General features: G+C 45.7%; 1 protein-coding gene across 1 annotated transcript in view; it reads right to left on the bottom strand.

The window, feature by feature from the left end:
- The window catches only part of LOC142487559 (collagen alpha-4(VI) chain-like), a 170,022-nt gene that overhangs the window by 43,845 nt on the left and 103,957 nt on the right, over positions 1 to 22,220 (bottom strand). Inside the window, exons 15-25 of the mRNA XM_075587082.1 lie at positions 21,992 to 22,137; positions 21,787 to 21,879; positions 14,169 to 14,222; positions 12,622 to 12,693; positions 11,904 to 11,930; positions 7,177 to 7,221; positions 6,918 to 6,971; positions 4,712 to 4,774; positions 3,932 to 3,997; positions 2,360 to 2,413; positions 1,491 to 1,526 (exon numbers count right to left, since the gene is read on the bottom strand). Coding sequence (XP_075443197.1) covers positions 1,491 to 1,526; positions 2,360 to 2,413; positions 3,932 to 3,997; positions 4,712 to 4,774; positions 6,918 to 6,971; positions 7,177 to 7,221; positions 11,904 to 11,930; positions 12,622 to 12,693; positions 14,169 to 14,222; positions 21,787 to 21,879; positions 21,992 to 22,137 — 710 coding nt within the window. The remainder of the gene's footprint in view (positions 1 to 1,490; positions 1,527 to 2,359; positions 2,414 to 3,931; positions 3,998 to 4,711; positions 4,775 to 6,917; positions 6,972 to 7,176; positions 7,222 to 11,903; positions 11,931 to 12,621; positions 12,694 to 14,168; positions 14,223 to 21,786; positions 21,880 to 21,991; positions 22,138 to 22,220) is intronic.

Genomic DNA, 22,220 nt, shown 5'->3' with positions numbered 1-22,220 from the left:
ATCCGTGCTGTGATTGGTCGGCACCCCATCCTCCATGCTTTTCTATGGAGAAGGGAAAAGTATGTAAAGGGTAGCCGATCTGACCTCCCCTGTGGATCCTGGAGTTAGTGTGTAAGCCGAAGAAACCCCAGAACGAGGCTCGTGGCGATCGAGCGGAAATGTCAAAAGTGCTATTGCCGAAATCCCCGAGGCCTTGAGGGTCCTAAACCCTATGGAACATGGAAGCTGCTCTGAGTAATACTTGTGAAGCAGCACCCAGCACCTAGCTAGCTAGGATCCCCCCCGCCCCCCACCGTATCCCCGTTTTGGTGAGTTTGAGCTTTTTTCTGTGTTTCTGTTGTGCTTGTTGGCTCCGACCACAATACAACTGCTTTATTGAACGCCTTCGTTCTGTCTGGTGCTATGATCCCGGTAAATTGTCCTGTTCTCCCGTGATATATGCTACAATATTTCCCTTTTTTCTTCTAAGCAGACATCTTTCTATTACTTTAAAATAATTTCATGAAATAGCAACCACATACATTGGCAGAAACATAGAAATTGGTGTACGCTAGATGAACTTTTGGATATGAACAACATTTTAATTTGTTAGTTTGGGGTAAAAGTTTGAGGCACCTTTAAACTATTTAAATCTACCAAAAACACAAGCATATAATAATAACATGTGCTCACCAAATGTTTATCCTGATTCCTAATATGAAAAATGTTCATTTAAGTAATAATCCCAGAAGTACAGGGCATTACTGGCCAATAACGCCCTGGCTAGAAGAGTTGGAAGGCAAGAGGCGAAGTCGAGGTAACCCAGCCAGGGTATAATTGGCCAGTAATGCCCTGTTCTGAGGGGATTATTACTATAATAGGGGGAAAAATAATGCTTTTTTCATAAATTATATAGACACTTTTGTACATTCATATTGATTGTTATAAACATGATATTCCACTTTTTTCTACATTTTCTTTTGTGCTTTTACTGTACTTGTTGATTAAAATAAAATTGTAATTACACTACAGACAGCCGCCACACACACACACACACACACACACACACACACACACACACACACACACACACACACACACACACACACACACACACACTATAACGTCCCCTCGCCACGCACACACACCCACCTACTACAGACCCCCTCTCCACACACACTACAGCCCCCTCCACACACACACACACTACAGCCCCCCTCCCCACACCCACACCCACACCCACACACACCCTCCACCCCTACTCTATACACACACACAGTTTACTTTCTCCTCAGTCTCTCTGTATAGAGCCAAGTTACCATCATTGCCACTCCACATTTTCAAATATCTGCACTTAAATTGTCTGTGTTGTTTGTCTTTTCCCCCCCATATGCTCCCCCTGGATTGTATGAAAATATTTGCAGATGTGATTGCATAATTATTGCCCCAATTTTCATCTACAATTAATAAAGTCTACAGATGATATTTATATACAAGTAACAGCTGCTGACCTTTAAACCAGAAGAACCTCTTCGGCCCAGTGGACCCTGTGTATAAAATAATGAAAAATACATTTAATAAACCTCCATAAACATCAATAATAAAACACAAAAGTACATATATGAAAGCAGCAACCCCCCCCCCCCTTTTTTTTTTCTTTCCAGAATTCGAACACCGGGACCCTCTTTTCTTTGAATGTGCCAGTGACTTAAAACAAATCTACATGGCCACCAGTGTCGCAATGTCATGCCCCGGTGATGTTGTGGCTTCCTATTGGCCCGTGGAAATGGAACCAGAGTTATAAATAGAATGGTTCAGTTTCCAAGGATCCCCAGTTCCCAATCTGGAAAAACAAAAGCTACAATTAAATTAAACCAGTAGAGCGTGGCCGTGGCAGCCTTTAGCACAGTGTTTCCCAACTCCAGTCCTCAGAGAACCCCAACAGGTCAGGTCTTAAGCTTATCCCTGCTCCAGCACTGGTGGGTCAATCAGCGGCTCAGTCATTTTGACTGAGCCACCTGTGTTGGAGCAGGGATATCCTTAAGACTTGACCTGTTGGAGTTCCCTGAGGACTGGAGTTGGGAAACAGTGCTTTAGCAGATGTAGTGATAAACCCTAAAGTGCTAGAGAAGCTTGAAGTGCATTACGCAGAGTTGATGGAAAGTACCATCTGTGGAAAAGGTGGGGACAATACAGAAGAGAATCTGAAAACAATGCACGGGAACAAGAAAATGGAACTCTTGTGGTTAAGAAATGGCACGAAACTCAATAGGCTCTATGATGTTACTGTGGGTAGAGAAAATGGACAGACTATGTTAGCCAAATTAACTTTGATCTAGGCTAAAAGGACATATTTGAAAAGTTTTGTTGTTGTTTTTACATCAGGTCCGTTATCTCCAGGCTCCCCTTCTCTTCCATCATTACCGGATTCACCCTGCAAAATAACACACATGTTCAGCACAGTGTAACCATTTTTATTTAAATAAGTTAATTATTAACCAGACATAAATCTCAAAATTTAAAGTGATGACATATTGTACAGAACCAGTCTCCTTCAATTTTATATGTTGATGAAAATCTCAGAGGTCATGTGTGAAGGCTATGTACAAGAGCACATCATAATAAATAATTGTCGCATGTGTATGTCGCTGAGATGACGATTTGGTGACAATGGTAATGATTTATTGTATTAGAAACGTTGGATTTTTCTACCTAACATAGAGTGTGCTGGGTGGAGCATACAGGGTCCATACTATGGACACGAGTATATGAGAGAAGGAGGAATAAAGGTGGATGATAGATTATTTTTTTCCAGCTAATAAAGGAAACAGGAAAATGCTTGATATTTAAAGACTGAGATCAGCTGTGACTACTTAAGCAGCATACTGGAAGGCAGACTGAAAGACTGGACTGGAATTGCTACTATATGAATAAGGGCCCGGATGTAGGTACTAGTGGGGAATCGCTGAGGGTAAGCGTGAGGGAACAGCATGAAGATGTAAAAGTGACTTGCCAGGGCAGATGTAGCAGGCAACATGCTGAAGCATAAGGCAACACAAGTGAAGCTCAAGGCAACACAGTCAAATACATGCTAACTACAAACCAGGCTTGGGGCATGAAAAGCATAAACACGATAGTGTGGAGTTGGGAACGTAGTACAGTATGAACTGAAAAACATGACATAGTGCGAGGCTAGCTTCTGGTTCCCAACTAGCGAAGGAGACTAGGAAATGCTCAATATTTAAAGGCAGAGATCTGCTATGATTTATAAACAACCTGCTGAAGCAGGACATAGTGAAATCCTGGACTGGAATTCCTACTGCCCATGCAACAAATATTGGCTATAGTCTTCCAATAGTTTAGCCACAACAAATAGGAATAGCGAATGGGAATATAGCAATGAGAATGAGAATATAGGAATGAGAATTGTAATCATTCAATACACGAAAAATGAATCAAAAATTTCCCATATTATCTGGCGTTAAGCAGACAAAAAAATAACACAGTCAGGCAGGAGTAGCATTGTGTAGTGTTTTAAAACCAAAAAAATATAGATAGTTATTTTGCATGGCACAGACAAATATTGATGAACGGCTGTTTTAACAATAAAGTGTACTAACATTGATCATCTTATTTTGTGGTAGTTTATAATGAGAGGAATGGCCCTCGTAATCTATGTAATAAATAGTGATGACATAATATAACTATGGCTGATACTAGCAGAGTTAATGCCCCTCTTCAGCACTAAAAGGGCTTAACAAGTGCTTTGTTCTGCAATATCTTGCTAACTACTCCCCACACAAACATCTCAGTCGCCAGCACTGAAGGGACCGGAAATGTATCGCTCTGTTCTTCTGTATCTCGCAAACTACACACACCTCACTCATCAGCATTGAAGGGATTAAAATATGAAGGTCTTAATGCTTCATATTACAAACGCATAGAAGTTTACCTGCCGTCCTGGGTTTCCCTTTTGTCCTTTTGGACCTTCAATGTTATTGTTAATTCCAGAGTCTCCCTGAAGAAAACAAAATAAGGGTTATTGGTTGCTGCATGTTAATATTTTGTGTCCATAAGTTTCATCCTCCTTCACCTGTATAAAACCCATTTCACAGAAGATGTGGACTGATATTCATCTAGCCAAATGTATCATAAGATAACATAGCAAACTGTGTCAGATAACATATAACGCACGCTACTTCCACTTCAGGCTTGTCAAGGAATATATACCAAGTAATATGTGAAAGGGCATATTTACTGCAAAATGAATGGGCTGTATGGAGACTTTTCCCATAACACCACTTAGCAGATATGGCCATAAGACGTTACATCTTGGTCTGATAGGAATCCTGTTTTCCGTTGAAATAGAGAGAAAACGCCTTGACTTCACTTGGATCTGTTGGATTTCGTCTCTCAGTGGACACCATCTGGACTAGCAAAACTGCACTCAAAAAAACCTTATGATCTTCAGTTATAGTGTTCCAGCCTCCAGATTTATATTTACTGTAAGTTCGTTCGGTTAACAAAAGATTCAAATTCTGGACTTTATTTCACTGCACAGATGGCTATGTTTATAACAGTGCATTTGCCATGTGTTTGCTATATTTATAAAGAGCTCTCGTGTTGTTCCAGTAAAAGTATCACAACTTTCATCAAATCAACACATCTCCAGAATCGCTAGAACTTTGCTGCTTCTTGAAGGTGGCAGTAAGTAACAAATAACACTACTTACTGGGTCTCCCCTAAGACCGAGTTCTCCCCTTTCACCAGGTATTCCAAGAGGACCTTTTCTACCCTAAGATATCAAGGAAAGAACACAACATAGTTATAAAGACCCATTGTGTGAATGTTTAAAGGGAGATTACCAGCTATTAGTATCAGGAATATCATCTCTAATAATGCACATATAGGGTTCATCCCTCTAATTTAAGTAGTGGTGTTTCACTGGAGACCAACACCTATAATCCCTCTTCCCCATTTTTTATTGTTACCCTTGCGAGAATCCATTGACAAAGGCATACAAAAACTGAGTGGAATTAATAGTAAAGGGTTCCGTAATTAACCCAAAAATCTGAATTTAAAGCAGAAAACCCATATGGGATTTTTTCATTCATTTTTTTTTACATATTTGGAGCAAGGGGGTTCTCCAGTGCTAAGACTATGCCATTTTCAGAGCCTGGTACCCCACAGTTCCCTATTTAATGACTATGATAGTTGCCAGTGCCAGGCTCCCATCTGGGGAAACAATATGGTTGTTCAAATCTCGCAAGACCTGCTGCGGGCCCATTAGTCCACAGCGGCAGCCATATTGAATTTTCCATGGGGAGCCCTGTCACTGAAAAGGTTAATAATCTCTGGAACCGGGAGGACCAATAGCATACTTCAGCACCGGAGGGTCACCAGGTACCCTTCTGAAAAAATAACTATTTCAAATGTTGGTGAATTGCTGCTTCAAAGTCTAAAACTCGAGAACATTCAGCAACCAAGCTTTCAGAATGGCTGTGTGTCTGGGCATTAATGGCGCTATGAATTAAACGAATAAAGGCTAATGCACGCCAACTTGAAAGACAAAAACAGCTTATATTAACAAAATAACATACAATTCAACTTAATTTCAATAAGGTATTTTTAATTTTTTTTTTGTTTATTTGCTATTTCCCATTGAGGAAAGTGGTTTCTAATGGCACCTACCAACATAAGCACGTAAGATATCACTTGGCCATAAATGTAAACCAGTAACCGCTAAATCATTTAAAAAAAATGTTAGTAGTAAAATAAAAGCACATTAAAACAAATGTAGCTTATACTAGTAAAACTCCCAGAAGAACAGTAGTTATCTGGTCATTAATGCCCCGGTCGGATTTAACGAGGCATTATTAACAAGGTCTATTAATCTGTCCTACGGGGATGATTGCTTAAATAATTCACATTCACTCTCCCTGTTTGACCTTGACAAAAGGCTTCATTGTGAGAACACCTTGAGAGTTAGAAAAACGTGACAATGTCAAAATGACATCCACTGTGATTTTCTAAAAAAAAAAAATGCTTTAGCCAGAAGCCCTGATCACTTTGTGTTATTACATGTGTATTCTTTAATTTAGCATCAGCTCCTAACTACAGTAGTTACTAATAAATTAAATTATGTTATTGATATTTGTTATTGTGCTTTTTCCAATTAGACATTCAAGAGCACAAAGTTATGTAACATTCCCAAGATGTACAGTACCTGAAAACAAGATTTATATCTCAATTTATGCTTCCCAGTAAAATGTTAGTAGAAATAATAATAATGAGAGAGAGAGAGAGAGAGAGAGAGAGAGAGAGAGAGAGAATTTATATATTGATAGAGGTCCAAAGGAAACCGAAACATTGAGTCTCTGCTTATAAACCCACGTCCATGAATTGAGAGACCTGTGAATGCCGGCCGTTCTATAGCTTCTGCAATTCCGTTTATCTTTGTGCACCCAGGCAAGTTACTTACTGTCTTCATGAGTGCCCTGCTATTCTCTCTCCTAAATATCTCGTTATTAATTAAAAAAAAATTGTTCTGTGTTAATTAATACCCAAGTAACTAAAGCTTTTCACTAATTTACTTCAGCCCTGTTGGAATATCTATGCCTATACTTACATCACATCCAGTTACCGTATTCCCACTTTGTTTATTAGTTACTCTACTTTAACCTTAGAAATACCTTCAGTATGAACATAGTGAACTTGCTGTGTCTTTGCTTCAACTCTCCTCTCTCCCACAGAGGCTTCAGGAGTGTGCAATATCACTTTGTAGGACCATGTGCTTCTGCAGAGGTACTCATACCACATGCTGGATAACCACAGACTTACGTTGGCCGAGGGCTTCTATTTGCTTCAATACATGTTGGTATCGTGCACTGTTACTCAAGTATCTTGTTACCTCCCATTACGAGAGGTATTTGTCCTACCGGTGATCCAGGGCTTCCATTTTCTCCAATAGATCCGGGTACTCCGCGCTCTCCCTGAAATAAAAGCCAGATGTAAAGTGATATGGTAGCTTCAAACATTAACCTGCTGAGGACATTATAACACACCATGAGGCCACATGTATCAAGGCAAAAACTGTGGGCAAACTTTGCACATAAAAGCTTTGATACATCTGATAAATCCTATGACTTCTAAATTGCAGCAGTTTAACCTTTTAATACAGTATAAAATTGTCATTACCTGCTCCCCTGTCACTCCATCAATTCCATGTTCACCATCCTCTCCCTGCAGGAATCAAACCAATACCCAAGATTAGAGAGTGGACAAATTAAGATTCATTTAAGGGGCATGCAAATACATCTGTATATGTAAATACAGGCAGTCCTCGTTTTACAACACTTCGCTTTACAACGAATGACTTATCCAACGCTATGCAATGCATACCTATGTTCATTTTTACAACGCCAAAACGGCTTATCCAACGCTTTTACAACGCTTTGCAAAGTTGTTTATGTGTATATAATATATATATATATTATATAATATTATGTTATACTATATAATATATTATATTATTATATTTGATGTTATATTATATATATATATATATAATACAGTATATACACTCTATATCATTTATGTGTGTGCTGCGTATCTTATTGCCTGCATAAAATATTTGGTGTATTTTAGTGTTAAAAATGCCTTCAGGAACGGAACCTTCCATTTAAACAGTGTTCCTATTGGAAAGCGTGTTTCGCTTTAAGACGTTTCGCTATCCAACACCATTTTGAGTAACGCAGTGTGTCGGATAACCGAGGACTGCCTGTATTCTTAATATTACACCCTCCATCACTCCCGTTCCCCCTGTTTATCATTTAACTTTTGGGGTGATTTTACAAACTGTATTCGACATATCACAATAAACAATCACTTACAAGATTGTATGGTAATGTACTTAGTGCTACTCACTGGGAAAATAACAATCGGTTGAATGTTCTAACATTTAGCAGTCTGTGGTAAAGTAATCTCCTTGCCATTTACACATTGCAGAATTTGACCTAAAACATTTTGTCTTAGGTGCTTTTTCTAGGACAGCGTTTCCCAAATGGTGGGTCGCGACCCGGCACCGGGCCACGGCACCAAAATTGCCGGGTCGCAGCGAGGCTGGCCGCGCGGTGTCTCCTCCCAGCCCCCCCTCCCGCCACTCGAGTCTCCTCCCAGCCCCCCCTCCCGCCGCTCGAGTCTCCTCCCAGCCCCCCCTCCCGCCGCTCGAGTTAAAAAAAATAGCAGCGATTCCCCCTGCGGTCCCGCGCGCATGCGCAGGGCAAGCAGGGACCGCTCCCTTCCTCCCCCCCGCTCCCAACGTGGGACGGAGGCGGAAGTACTATCTCCTCTGCGGCCCGCTTCCTCCCGCGACCCGCTTCCAGAGCTCACCTCCCGTGGCACCCCCTCCCGAGCCCACCTCCCGTGGCACCCCCTCCCGAGCCCACCTCCCGGGGCACCCCCTCCCGAGCCCACCTCCCGTGCCACCCCCTCCCGAGCCCACCTCCCATGCCCCCAAGCCCACTTCCCGTCCCGGGCAGCAGGGGATATCGGGGGCAGCAGGGGAAAGCGTCTGGCCTCAAGGTAAGTCACCCCACCCAGTCACTGTCACCCACCCAGTCACTGTCACCCACCCAGTCACTGTCACCCACCCACCCAGTCACTGTCACCCACCCAGTCACTGTCACCCACCCAGTCACTGTCACCCACCCACCCAGTCACTGTCACCCACCCAGTCACTGTCACCCAGTCACTGTCACCCACCCACCCAGTCACTGTCACCCAGTCACTGTCACCCACCCAGTCACTGTCACCCAGTCACTGTCACCCACCCAGTCACTGTCACCCAGTCACTGTCACCCACCGACCCAGTCACTGTCACCCACCCACACAGTCACTGTCACCCACCCAGTCACTGTCAAGTCACTGTCACCCACCCAGTCACTGTCACCCACCCACCCAGTCACTGTCACCCACCCAGTCACTGTCACCCACCCACCCAGTCACTGTCACCCACCCAGTCACTGTCACCCACCCAGTCACTGTCACCCACCCACCCAGTCACTGTCACCCACCCAGTCACTGTCACCCAGTCACTGTCACCCACCCACCCAGTCACTGTCACCCAGTCACTGTCACCCACCCAGTCACTGTCACCCACCCAGTCACTGTCACCCACCCAGTCACTGTCACCCAGTCACTGTCACCCACCGACCCAGTCACTGTCACCCACCCACACAGTCACTGTCACCCACCCACCCAGTCACTGTCAAGTCACTGTCACCCACCCAGTCACTGTCACCCACCCACCCAGTCACTGTCACCCACCCAGTCACTGTCACCCACCCAGTCACTGTCACCCACCCACCCACTGTCACCCACCCAGTCACTGTCACCCACCGACCCAGTCACTGTCAAGTCACTGTCACCCACCCAGTCACTATCACCCACCCAGTCACTGTCACCCACCCACCCAGTCACTGTCACCCACCCAGTCACTGTCAAAGTCACTGTCACCCACCCAGTCACTGTCACCCACCCAGTCACTGTCACCCACCCACCGTCACCCACCCACCCAGTCACTCACCCACCGTCTCCCACACACCCACCCAGTCACTGCCTCCCACCCAAGTGTCCCAGTCCCCCCTCCCAGTCCCCCCTCCCCCTCCCACCCAGTCCCCCCTCCCACCCACTCAGTCCCAGTCCCCCCTCCCACCCACCCAGTCCCAGTCCCCCCTCCCACCCACCCAGTCCCAGTCCCCCCTCCCACCCACCCAGTCCCAGTCCCCCTCACACCCAGTCCCAGTCCCCCCTCACACCCACCCAGTCCCCCCTCCCACCCACCCAGTCCCAGACCCCCCTCCCACCCACCCAGTGCTAGTCTCCCCCACCCAGTCCCCAGTCCCACCCAGTCCCAGTCCCCCCTCCCTTCCACCCAGTCCCCTCTCCCACCCACCCAGTCCCAGTCCCCCCTCCCACCCACCCAGTCCCAGTCCCCCCTCCCACCCACCCAGTCCCAGTCCCCCCTCCCACCCACCCAGTCCCCCCTCCCACCCACCCAGTCCCCTCTCCCACCCACCCAGTCCCAGTCCCCTCTCCCACCCAGTCCCCTCTCCCACCCACCCAGTCCCCCCTCCCACCGTCCCAGTCCCCCCTCCCCCCAGTCCCCCCGCTTCCCTCCCACCCAGTACCCCTCCCCACCCACCCAGTCCCCCCCTCCCACCCACCCAGTTCCCCCCTCCTCCCACCCACCCAGTCCCTGCCCCCCCCCCTCCAGTCACTCACATCCGTCATTGCCTGTAATTCACTGTTTGTGTCTGTGTACGTATAGGGGAGAGCGTGTGTGTGTGTGTGTGTGTGTGTGTATCAGGGGCTGTGTGCGTGTGTATCTGTATCAGTGTCTGTGTGTGTGTATCAGAGTGTGTGTGTATCAGTGGCTGTGTGTGTGTGTGTGTGTGTATATATCAGTGTGTGTGTTTGTGTGTGTGTGTATCAGTATCAGTGTGTGTGTGTATCAGTGTCTGTGTATCAGTGTCTGTGTATCAGTGTCTGTGTATCAGTGTCTGTGTGTATCAGTGTGTGTGTATCAGTGTGTGTGTATCAGTGTGTGTGTATCAGTGTGTGTGTATCAGTGTGTGTGTGTGTATCAGTGTCTGTGTGTGTGTGTATCAGTGTCTGTGTGTGTGTAGCAGTGTCTGTGTGTGTGTGTGTGTGTGTGTAGCAGTGTCTCTGTGTGTGTAGCAGTGTGTGTGTGTGTAGCAGTGTCTCTGTGTGGCTGCGTGTGTGTGTGTCAGTGGCTGCGTGTGTGTGTTTATCAGTGGCTGTGTGTGTATCAGTGTGTGTGTGTCAGTGGCTGCGTGTGTCAGTGGCTGCGTGTGTCGGTGGCTGCGTGTGTCAGTGGCTGCGTGTGTATCAGTGGCTGTGTGTGTGTGTATCAGTGGCTGTGTGTGTGTCTGTGCAGGCCCTACAGGCCAGTATAGGCGATAACATTTTTAGTGGGTCACGAAGGAGAAGTTCAAAAATAACCGGGTCACGGAAAAAAAAGTTTGGGAAACCCTGTTCTAGGATATTTGTGCTCACATTAGTGGTGCCTGAAGGAGGGGGGGAGGGAAGAGGGGGGGAGGGAAGAGGGGGGGAGGTCGTCGTAGGATTCAGCCCTACTGCTCCCGTTCCAGGGAGCCCACGGTTGCCGCTAAATTAAACCCTAAATCTCATGGACAAGAACACTTGGCCTGGGAGGACAATTGGCTGGCAGGTTGACATGGGCAAAACCCTCCCACAAGTATGGCCACCGCTGGTCATATTTATAGTTTTTGCAAGAAACTACAAAAAGTTAAACGTACAGCTGGGAGTCCCATGGTTGAGTTCTGTCCCCCCCCCCCCCCCCAGATCTCTTAAGTTAAATAAAAACATTTTCATTTGGAGGGAGAGGGGATTGCTGCTTTAAATGACATTCCAGGCCCACAAATAAAATATCAACTGCTACTGAACGTTCATTGCACGCTGCTACACTCATTGCACGCTGCTACACTCATTGCACGCTGCTACACTCATTGCACGCTGCTACACTCATTGCACGCTGCTACAATCATTGCATGCTGCCTACGGCTCATTTTCTTTTCTTAGATTTTGAGCTTCTGCAATGGGGATTTAAACAAAATAATGCAATAATTCAGATGTGAGGCATTATCTTACAGCAATTTGTACCCCAGAATTCTGGTGGGCCGGGGGGACGGAATTTGCTTACAAATGGTCTTTCCAACATCACAGTGCCATATATTTACTTATATGACTGCAGGTTGGTGTGTTGAATATAACGCTGCATGCTACATTTGTAGGAAATCAAGGACACCGAAAATTATAAGGCTTATTTATGATAAAATTGGCTAAAAATGAATAATGTAATATTGATGGAAAGAACTAACCTTATCTCCTCGATAGCCCCTACCACCCTGAAATAAAATGAAAAACAAAGTGTAAAAAAACAACAAAATGTTACGGACAACATATAAATATAGATAGGGTTGCCAGGTGACTTCGCCAAAAATACAGGACACAATGGTGAAAGGTGCAACGCGCTCAAAACACACACCCCTCACACCTTTCTCCGCTTCATGCTATTTCCTCCTCTCCTTTGCCCCACCCTAGGCTCCTGTAGCCAATAAGGATGGAGGAAGCTGCCCAGTCCCATAGCAGCAGCCCTGCTCTCTCCCTGCTTCGGGAAATCCCACAGACCCCCAAGCCGGTAAGGTCACCAAGTCCAAAGCGGTAATACCAGTATACACATACATGTCTCTTTTTTTTTACTGGACAGTGTCCAAGTACAGGACAGTCCGGTTCAATACTGGACACCTGGCAACCAATAAAATAAATATATGTTAATAATCCATAGATCAACAAATCTAGAACTCGCAGTCATTAATTTAAGCTGAAAGAAGCTCAACATGTTGCAAACTGAAACAATGGCTACTATTACTTTATACAACTTGTAGAAAAGTCAGAATCAATTAGCCCATTAAGCATTTTCGCTTCTAAAGTAGCCAGCAGCATATTGCATTATACACCCTCTAGCATCAACGGAATAAAGCACCAAATACGATTTATAACTACAGCAAATGTATATGTACACATTTTAAAACTTGCCTTTAGTCCCCTGAGGCCGGGGCATCCATCTTCTCCCCGTGTGCCATTTAGGCCACGTTGTCCTCTCTCGCCCTAAATCACAAAGGCAAGTCAGAAAGGTCTTAAAGCTGTAGAACGCTTCAAAGGTGTTAACATTATCTCATTATTTGGCCAACAGGATGTGTTAGGCTTTCCTCTTTGCTCAAGAAAGACAGGGGTGAACAGAGAGAAGGAATGAGAGATAGAGAGGGAGGTGGGAGAGAGGGAGGGAGGTAGAGAGAGAGGGAGGTAGAGAGAGAGGGAGGTAGAGAGAGAGAGGGAGGGAGAGAGAGAGAGGGAGGTAGAGAGAGAGGGAGGTAGAGAGAGAGAGAGGTAGAGAGAGAGAGAGAGAGAGAGAGAGGTAGAGAGAGGGAGGTAGAGAGAGGTAGAGAGAGAGGGAGGTAGAGAGAGAGAGAGAGAGAGAGAGAGAGAGAGAGAGAGAGAGAGAGAGAGAGAGAGAGAGAGAGGGAGGTAGAGAGAGAGGTAGAGAGGTAGAGAGGCTCTGGTCTCATTCTAACAAAGGTATTTCTGAACAGCTCACCTTGCTTAACATTAGACATTCTAGTTACAATGTTAAACAACAATAAAGGTTATGGTGCTAGGTTAGCTATGAAGATAATGTCTCTAGAATGTCTCAACATATTTTACTGGTGTGGAGCGATGGGATGTGTAACCTTAGCACCACTTCTTATAACTGCTGCTTTAGCTTACAGTATAGTAAATTGTGCTTCCATTTACAGTTTCACTGGGCAGTCTGACAAGCTTATACTGTACGTCCAAAACGACCCTCGTCAGGCTTACACCACTCGGGTTTTTGTTGCTATGAGCTTTATGTACAAATATGTTATTCTGCTGCAGTACATTGAATCTGCCCTGACCGTTTATATTATGCCAAATATTTGTCTGTATGAGTGAACTTGTCAGACGTGACCATGTAGTCCAAGATGATTTCATTTTCAACAATATGTTAAAATATTTCACTTCAAAGTTGGATCAAGCAAATGAAGTTGTCAGCCTTATAAACACAAAGTAAGTTATCAATACTAGCACACGCCTTGCTGAAATGTAGTGGTTTTTTTTTATACATGTGCCTGTACTGTGGTTTAAGGAACAAACATTTGAATATACAGTAAATGGTTATCAGGCCAAAGAAATCTTAATGCAAAAGATTTACTGCTGTTTATAAAAGTGACATTAGACAGAATATCAGCAAACCCTGTTAGCCTAATTATATGAATGTATTTTTTCATTGTTTTGCCTTTCTTTTATTGTATTACCTAAATGCCTCCAACTATATTGGGAACCATCCCAAAACAATTCATGATTTCACCCCTCACCCCCACCCCCCAAATATCTAATCTAATAACATTTCCCTCACTTCCTGTCATTTAAACTTAGACCCAAAATATACAAAACTGAGAATATAAAAGCCTATACATTCCACATTTATAAATTGGCTGCTTTTTATGCACAGTGCCGTAGAAAATATTGTTCGTTTTCTACATTCCTTTGAGAAAATAGTTACTTACAATGCCTCCTTCTTCACCAGGATGACCTTGAGATCCTTTTGCACCAGGACTCCCCTAAAAAGATACAATAGCAATCAGTCAGTTGATTCACTGTCATATGTATTTTGTCAGGTGACCCAGAGTTATGATCATAAGCTACAGTAGTGGTTTCCAACCTTTTTCTGGTTGAGGAACCCATAATTACATTGTGAAATTCTGCAAAACCCCAAACCCCTCTTATAGCACATAAGAGATCAGATGCATTTGTAAGAAACTCCAGACCTCTTTAATAGTGAGTCTGAGATCAGATGCATTCTAAGGAACCCCAACCCTCTCTAATAGCGTGTCTATGATCAGATACATTCTGTATTTGGTACAATTTTCAAATGACCTGAAAATTGCAGGGAACCCTTTAGGGATGCCCAGGGAACCCAACAGTGCCTAGGAACCCCTGTTGAAAAACACTGGGCTACTGCCAGTGAATAATCAGATAAAGCAGATGTGCATAAGCTTGATACAAGGTAATTGTAGTTAGTAAAGTCTGAGCTAAAGGCCTTGCAAATTCTGCATGTCATTATTCTTCAAATGCCAGTTTAGTAATGGCATCTATAGAGAAACCTAAGGCTGCGGCCACGCTAGTGCTGACCGCGCTCATGCTTGAGAGTGGTGACGTCACCAGCGGGACGGGACAATTTCACTAGCCGAAACAAACTTCGGCAAGCACCGTGCGGTCAGCACACTCAGCGCTAGGGTGGCCGCAGCCTAAGCAATGTTTCTGCCTGTAAAGGGTCAGTGACTGCTTTGCCCCAGAGAATTAGAACTAGCAAGTAGTGTTTCTCATGGAGTGGCACAGTGTGCGTCTTCTACAATGCTTAAGTAGACAACTTTACAATTGAAATCACCCATTTTATATTGCAAATAGGTGTGATCTAAACTGAGATGAGCTGCGGGATGAGTAGAATCAGCTTACGACTTGAAAAACAAATCTTTTCAGATACATGCAGGCAGAAATGATACACACACCTATGTCTGGATCTAGGCACACCGCAGCTGCAATTTGTTAGAACATTTTTACAGAACCGCGGTGTTAGTTACTGAAGAAGGAAAAACTAAATACCGTAGCTTTTTTCTTAATTCCAGAAAATTTAACATCTGGGAATATTGCTTTCCAAAAGGAGCAGAACAAGCCAACATTAATTTGGGGCTATTAGCGTTCCAAAAAAGAACTAGCTGAAGCGAAACATTCTAAATTCTACACTGGGCAGGTCTGGATTACATGTATCAAGGAGGGAGAGGATTTTTCAGATCAATGAACATGTAAGAGAAATAAAATAAAATTGACTGATAATAAGAAATGTAGTTTCATAGAATGTGAGGTGAGACTTGTTATTTTTTGTATTTGTAAAAAGTAAACAGCAAAAAAATGAATAAATAAAATGCAATAAAATGTGAACACATTGAGAATATGCTTATAAATCATAGCTAAAGAAACAGGGGTTATCCTTCTTTTTTTAGACAGCACCTGCAACTCAGACCTATACACTAAGGTTGTTAAATTGGTGATATGTGGTGCTGGGAAACAATGTACATATTGTGCAATATTGTTGTCGATTTAACTACCAATTTACTAAGAATTATATATGAATGAGAACCACGTGATACTAATTTGCATGCTTATGTTTAGCGATAATGGAGAAGGTACTATCATAATTTCCTTCCGCATCACCAAAGAGCCACATAAAAAAAATAATTACAGCTAAACCCCATTATAACGCGCCTCGCTATACCGCGATTCGGTTATAACGCGGTTTTCCCATGGCTCCCGTTTTAAAAAAAAAAAAAAAAAAAAAAAAAAAAAATTTTACATTTAAAATTTTTTTTTTTTTTTTTGCACACTGCACACACTGCACATACTGCACACACTCACTGCACACACACTGCTCATTGCTCACACTGCACATTGCACACACACTGCACACTGCTCACACTGCACACACTGACACACTACACACACACTGCACACTGCACACTGCACACACACTGCTCATTGCACACACTGACACACTGCACACACACTGCACACACACTGCACACTACACACACACTGCTCATTGCTCACACTGCACACACACTGCTCACACTGACACACACTGCACACTGCACACACACTGCTCATTGCTCACACTGCACACACCTCACACTGCACACACACTGCTCACACTGCACACACACTGACACACTGCTCATTGCTCACACTGCACACACACTGCTCACACTGCACACACACTGCTCATTGCTCACACTGCACACACTGACACACTGCACACACACTGCTCACACTGACACACACTGCTCATTGCTCACACTGCACATTGCTCACACTGCACACACACTGCTCACACTGACACACACTGCTCATTGCTCACTTTGACACACTGCTCACACTGCACACACACTGACACACATTGCACACTGCACACACACTGCTCATTGCTCACACTGCACACACTGACACACTGCTCATTGCTCACACTGCACACACTGCTCACACTGACACACACTGCTCATTGCTCACACTGCACACACTGCTCACACTACACACACACTGACACACACTGACACACTGCTCACACTGCACACACACTGACACACACTGCACACTGCACACACACTGCTCATTGCTCACACTGCACACACTGACACACTGCTCATTGCTCACACTGCACACACTGACACACTGCTCATTGCTCACACTGCACACACACTGCTCACACTGACACACACTGCTCATTGCTCACACTGCACACACTGACACACTGCTCATTGCTCACACTGCACACACTGACACACTGCTCATTGCTCACACTGCACACACACTGCTCACACTGACACACACTGCTCATTGCTCACACTGACACACTGCTCACACTGCACACACACTGACACACACTGCACACTGCACACACACTGCTCATTGCTCACACTGACACACTGCTCATTGCTCACACTGCACACACACTGCTCACACTGACACACACTGCTCATTGCTCACACTGCACACACTGACACACTGCTCATTGCTCACACTGCACACACTGACACACTGCTCATTGCTCACACTGCACACACACTGCTCACACTGACACACACTGCTCATTGCTCACACTGACACACTGCTCACACTGCACACACACTGACACACACTGCACACTGCACACACACTGCTCATTGCTCACACTGACACACTGCTCATTGCTCACACTGCACACACACTGCTCACACTGACACACACTGCTCATTGCTCACACTGCACACACTGACACACTGCTCATTGCTCACACTGCACACACACTGCTCACACTGACACACACTGCTCATTGCTCACACTGACACACTGCTCACACTGCACACACACTGACACACACTGCACACTGCACACACACTGCTCATTGCTCACACTGACACACTGCTCAGTGCTCACACTGCACACACACTGCTCACACTGACACACACTGCACACTGCACACACACTGCTCATTGCTCACACTGCACACACTGACACACTGCTCATTGCTCACACTGCACACACTGACACACTGCTCATTGCACACTGCACACACACACACACACACACACACACACACACACACACACACACACACACACACACACACACACACACACTACACTTATACATAAATCAGCCTTACCTTACCTTGGGGATGATTTTTGAGGCATGTGGCTGCAGGGTGGGGGTGGTGCTGCGGTGGAGGGGGATGATGGCTGCTGCGGGGGCCCCCGATGCTGCGGGGGCTGGTGGGATGGCCCGGTGCAGCGCGGGGGGGCATGGGGGGGGGGGGGGGCAGGACGACCCTGCGCTACGGCAGGGCCAGGGGGCCCTGTATTGCGGCGCGAGGGCCCTGTGCTGCGGCGGGGGGAGCCGGACCGGAGGGGAATCCCCCCTCCCATCTCCTGTCACGCGGTGGCAGGGGGAGCCGGACCGGAGGGGAATCCCCCCTCCCATCTCCTGTCACGCGGTGGCAGGGGGAGCCGGACCGGAGGGGAATCCCCCCTCCCATCTCCTGTCACGCGGTGGCAGGGGGAGCCGGACCGGAGGGGAATCCCCCCTCCCATCTCCTGTCACGCGGTGGCAGGGGGAGCCGGAACCGGAGGGGAATCCCCCCTCCCATCTCCTGTCACGCGGTGGCAGGGGGAGCCGGAACCGGAGGGGAATCCCCCCTCCCATCTCCTGTCACGCGGTGGCAGGGGGAGCCGGAACCGGAGGGGAATCCCCCCTCCCATCTCCTGTCACGCGGTGGCAGGGGGAGCCGGAACCGGAGGGGAATCCCCCCTCCCATCTCCTGTCACGCGGTGGCAGGGGGAAGCCGGGACCGCGGGTAAAAACACTGATGCGGCGGCCATTTTTTTTTTTTTTTAATTAGCGCGACCCCATTAGTAACGCGGTGGTCTCGGGGTGGACCCCGAGGACCGCGTTATAACGGGGTTTAGCTGTACTTTACTTCCATAGGGTAGCATAATAATCATAAGGGCAGTTAATATGTGGAATTCATTGCCCATGGAGACTGTGATGGCAGATACAATAGATTTGTTCAAAAAAAGGTTGGCCATCTTTTTAGAAAGGAACGGTATACAGGGATATATCAAATAAGTATACATGGGAAGGATGTTGATCCAGGGAGTAATCCGATTGCCAATTCTTGGAGTCAGGAAGGAATTTATTTTTCCCCTTATGAGATATCATTGGATTGGATTAATAAGTAAGTATAGATACAGGATAAAGTATCTGTTGTCTAAATTTAGCACAGGTTGAACTTGATGGACATATGTCTTTTTTCAACCTCATCTACTATGTAACTATGTATAATTTTGTTACCTTAAGGCTGCAAAGTGATTGAACAACTTTGATGCAGGAGGAGCTACCAAAGCATTGCAAAGCAATAGTGTATAGGCCTTTGCTGCACCATAGCGATTAACATGAAACTCAAGCCACCAACAGAAAACATACCTAAACATTGTGAAAAAATGAGCAAACTTCTTTTATTATATATTAACCCTTAAGTAGTCTAGAGGCTTGATCCGCTTAGCTAGCCCCTAAGGTTTACTAAGGGGTTAATATGTGTATGTATGTGTATCTTTATTTATATTGCACCATTAATGTACATAGGGCTGCGGCCAGGCAGGGAGCGAGCGCGCTGGCGTTCATGCGTGGTGATGACAAATTCAGCTAATTCGCCTGCAGCTAAGCACCGAGCAGGCGTTTGCTCACGCTGGCCACACACATTGCCTCAATGTGTTTCATAGCGGCCAGTGTGAGTGCGCCCGCCCGCTCAGCGCTACCCTGGCCGAAGCCAAGCGCTTCACAGTCGTAATACATGTGACAATCATATAAATAACAAGTAATACAAATAACACATGATGGGAAGAAGCGCTTTCAGACATAAATGTGACACTGAGGATAAAGGAATCTCTGCCTCGAAGAGCTTACAATCTAATTGGTAAGTAGGAGGAACGTACAGAGACAGTATAAAGGTCCCTATTCTAAAATCTAACTCTACCTAACATGACCCTCCCAAAGGGGACTATAAACCACAGGATCTCAATGTTCAACAGATGACTATGGGTTAAAAATCAATTTACATAAAAACACAATAACATTAATATACTTAATACTTACTTAGCTATACTTTGAGGCAAACTCGGTTCTAATTGGCAAACTCTAGTGGGCCTTCAAAAATTAGCTAAAGCACACCAAAATCAGATCGTGCCAAAAAATGAGTCAACATTTCGGTGTAATTAGAGACATTGCTCAGGACTAAAAAATGGAAATGGAATATATTTTTTGTCATGAGGAATTAGATTGAAACATTGACTCCACAAATAGATAGTATACATTTATATTTGGTTAATTCCCTTGAAGCTGCTGCGACTTCATTAAAGATGAATTCTAAAGTCACCATATCCTAGTTACATTTTGTATTATATATTATTCCTCACTTGGGTTCTTATTCATTTGGAGATTTGGAGATTTATTCTACAGTATTTGACACTTTACCTCAACTTGATACACTTTATGGAGAGGGCCGGTGCAAGGGTAGTTGATGCCCTAGGCCAGGGCTTTACCTTGTTTCCGGTGTCAAATGAGGCAGCAGGGTCACGTGACCCTGTGGCATCATTTGACGCCACGTTGCCATAGCAACACGTCGCCTAAGACAAGGTAACGGAAGTTGCAAGGGCCTCACGTGATCCCCCGCACCTCCCAGTTTGCGCACCCCTGCCATTAGAGAACCTTCAGCTTGTGTGATCCTCCCCTCCTCCCCCCCACCCCAACAAACACACACAATTAACGTTCATATTTTTTCTGCCGCTCTCTCTCTATCATTCTCCCCTTCTCTCGTTCCCCTTCTCTCATTCTCTCTCCCCTCTTCCTTTCATTCCCTTCCACACCTCTGTCATTCTCAGCCTCCCCTCTGTCATTCTCAGCCTCCCCTCTGTCATTCTCAGCCTCCCCTCTGTCATTCTCAGCCTCCCCTCTGTCATTCTCAGCCTCCCCTCTGTCATTCTCCCCCTCTCTCTGTCATTCTCAGCCTCCCCTCTGTCATTCTCCCCCTCTCTCTTTCTGTCATTCTTCCCCCATATCTCAGTCATTCTCCCCCTCTCTCTTTCTGTCATTCTTCCCCCATATCTCTGTTATTCTCCCCCTCTCTGTGTCATACTTTCCCCCCTCTCTCTGTCTTTCACCCCCCCTCCTCTCTCTCTGTCATTCTCTGTCACAATGTAACACACACACACACACACACAAAGGACAGCCACAGAAAACACACCAGAACAGAACTCACAGTGCCACACACACACTCTCACCTCTCTCTGGTACACACTCTTTCCTCCTCTGCTTGGTTCTTACACCTCTTCCTGATTGGCTGCATCACCCAGCAGCAGCCAATCAGGATTGAGGAAACTGCCCAGCTCTCTCCCTGTTCGGGGAAATCCCCCTGCAGTGTTAGAAATCTGCGGACCCCCAAATTCTTCCACCCTAGGTGGCCGCCTAGTTGGCCTAATGGGTGAACCGGCCGATTCCACCGGGTCGGCAGCGGAAGAAGGGGACAAAGAATTATGGGAGTGGAGCACGGCAGCAGAGCAGGATGACTGGGGAGGAGCACGCTGCAGCAGCGGCAGACACCCTGAAGTCAGTGAAGACTTCTGGAGTGCGTTCCTCCCCGGCTGTCCTGCTCTGACGCCGTACTCCGCTTCGTGATCCTCTGTCCTCTTCTTCCTCCACCTTCCGTCCTCCTCTTCGGCCTTCTAACGTCCTCCTCCTCTCTCCCCGTCTCTGCCGGCTGCCGTCCTCCTCTCCCTCCACCACCTGCGGTTGTCCTCCTCCTCTGCTGCTGCCACCCGGCGCTTACTGCCCTCCTCCGCCGTCCGGAACCTGGTATTTTTTAGTACCCGGTACATCACTAGTCACTGCAATGCAAGTTCAACTCCTCTAGTGGAATGAATTCCAATACGATCAAAACTCAAAACATCTTTAGAGCTACATAAGGTAGAAAGTCGTGTATCATGGCAATAAATTCAGGAGGCTTCCACTGGCGAAGGCACCTACAGTGCTGCTGCTGCTCACCCTTATTCCGGGAGATCCAGGAAGGCCACGGAGACCGTCTTGCCCTAAACACTTGCAAACAACATTACAGCATTTCCTCTCTGCAACTGTGTCCTGAAAAAACAAGCAAGGAAAAAGATGACTATGAAAGTAGAAATTTAAATCTACTGCAAAGAAAAAAAGGAAAAAAGAAAAAAAGGAAAGTATTCTGAGTGGCTCGACTTACAATTTCTTTTAGCATTATACTTGGCAAATCTTGCAGTCCAATGCTCAGGGTTTGCTGGTAAGAGAACCCTCTTCCAAATTCTATATTCTGCAGTTCTTTCAAATTCTGCACACCCTCAAGACCAATTAAAATGAGTGCATCCAGCCCTGGATCAGAATAGGAGAATTACATTTTTAGCCCATTCAGCACAAAGTTGTTTACCTCTCTCCTGATGCTGTTACATACTTGA

The sequence above is a fragment of the Ascaphus truei genome, chromosome 2, assembly GCF_040206685.1.
Source record: "Ascaphus truei isolate aAscTru1 chromosome 2, aAscTru1.hap1, whole genome shotgun sequence".
Classification (NCBI taxonomy): domain Eukaryota; kingdom Metazoa; phylum Chordata; class Amphibia; order Anura; family Ascaphidae; genus Ascaphus; species Ascaphus truei.
Note: the sequence above shows the minus strand (reverse complement) of the source record. Positions and strands in the feature narration are given on the sequence as shown.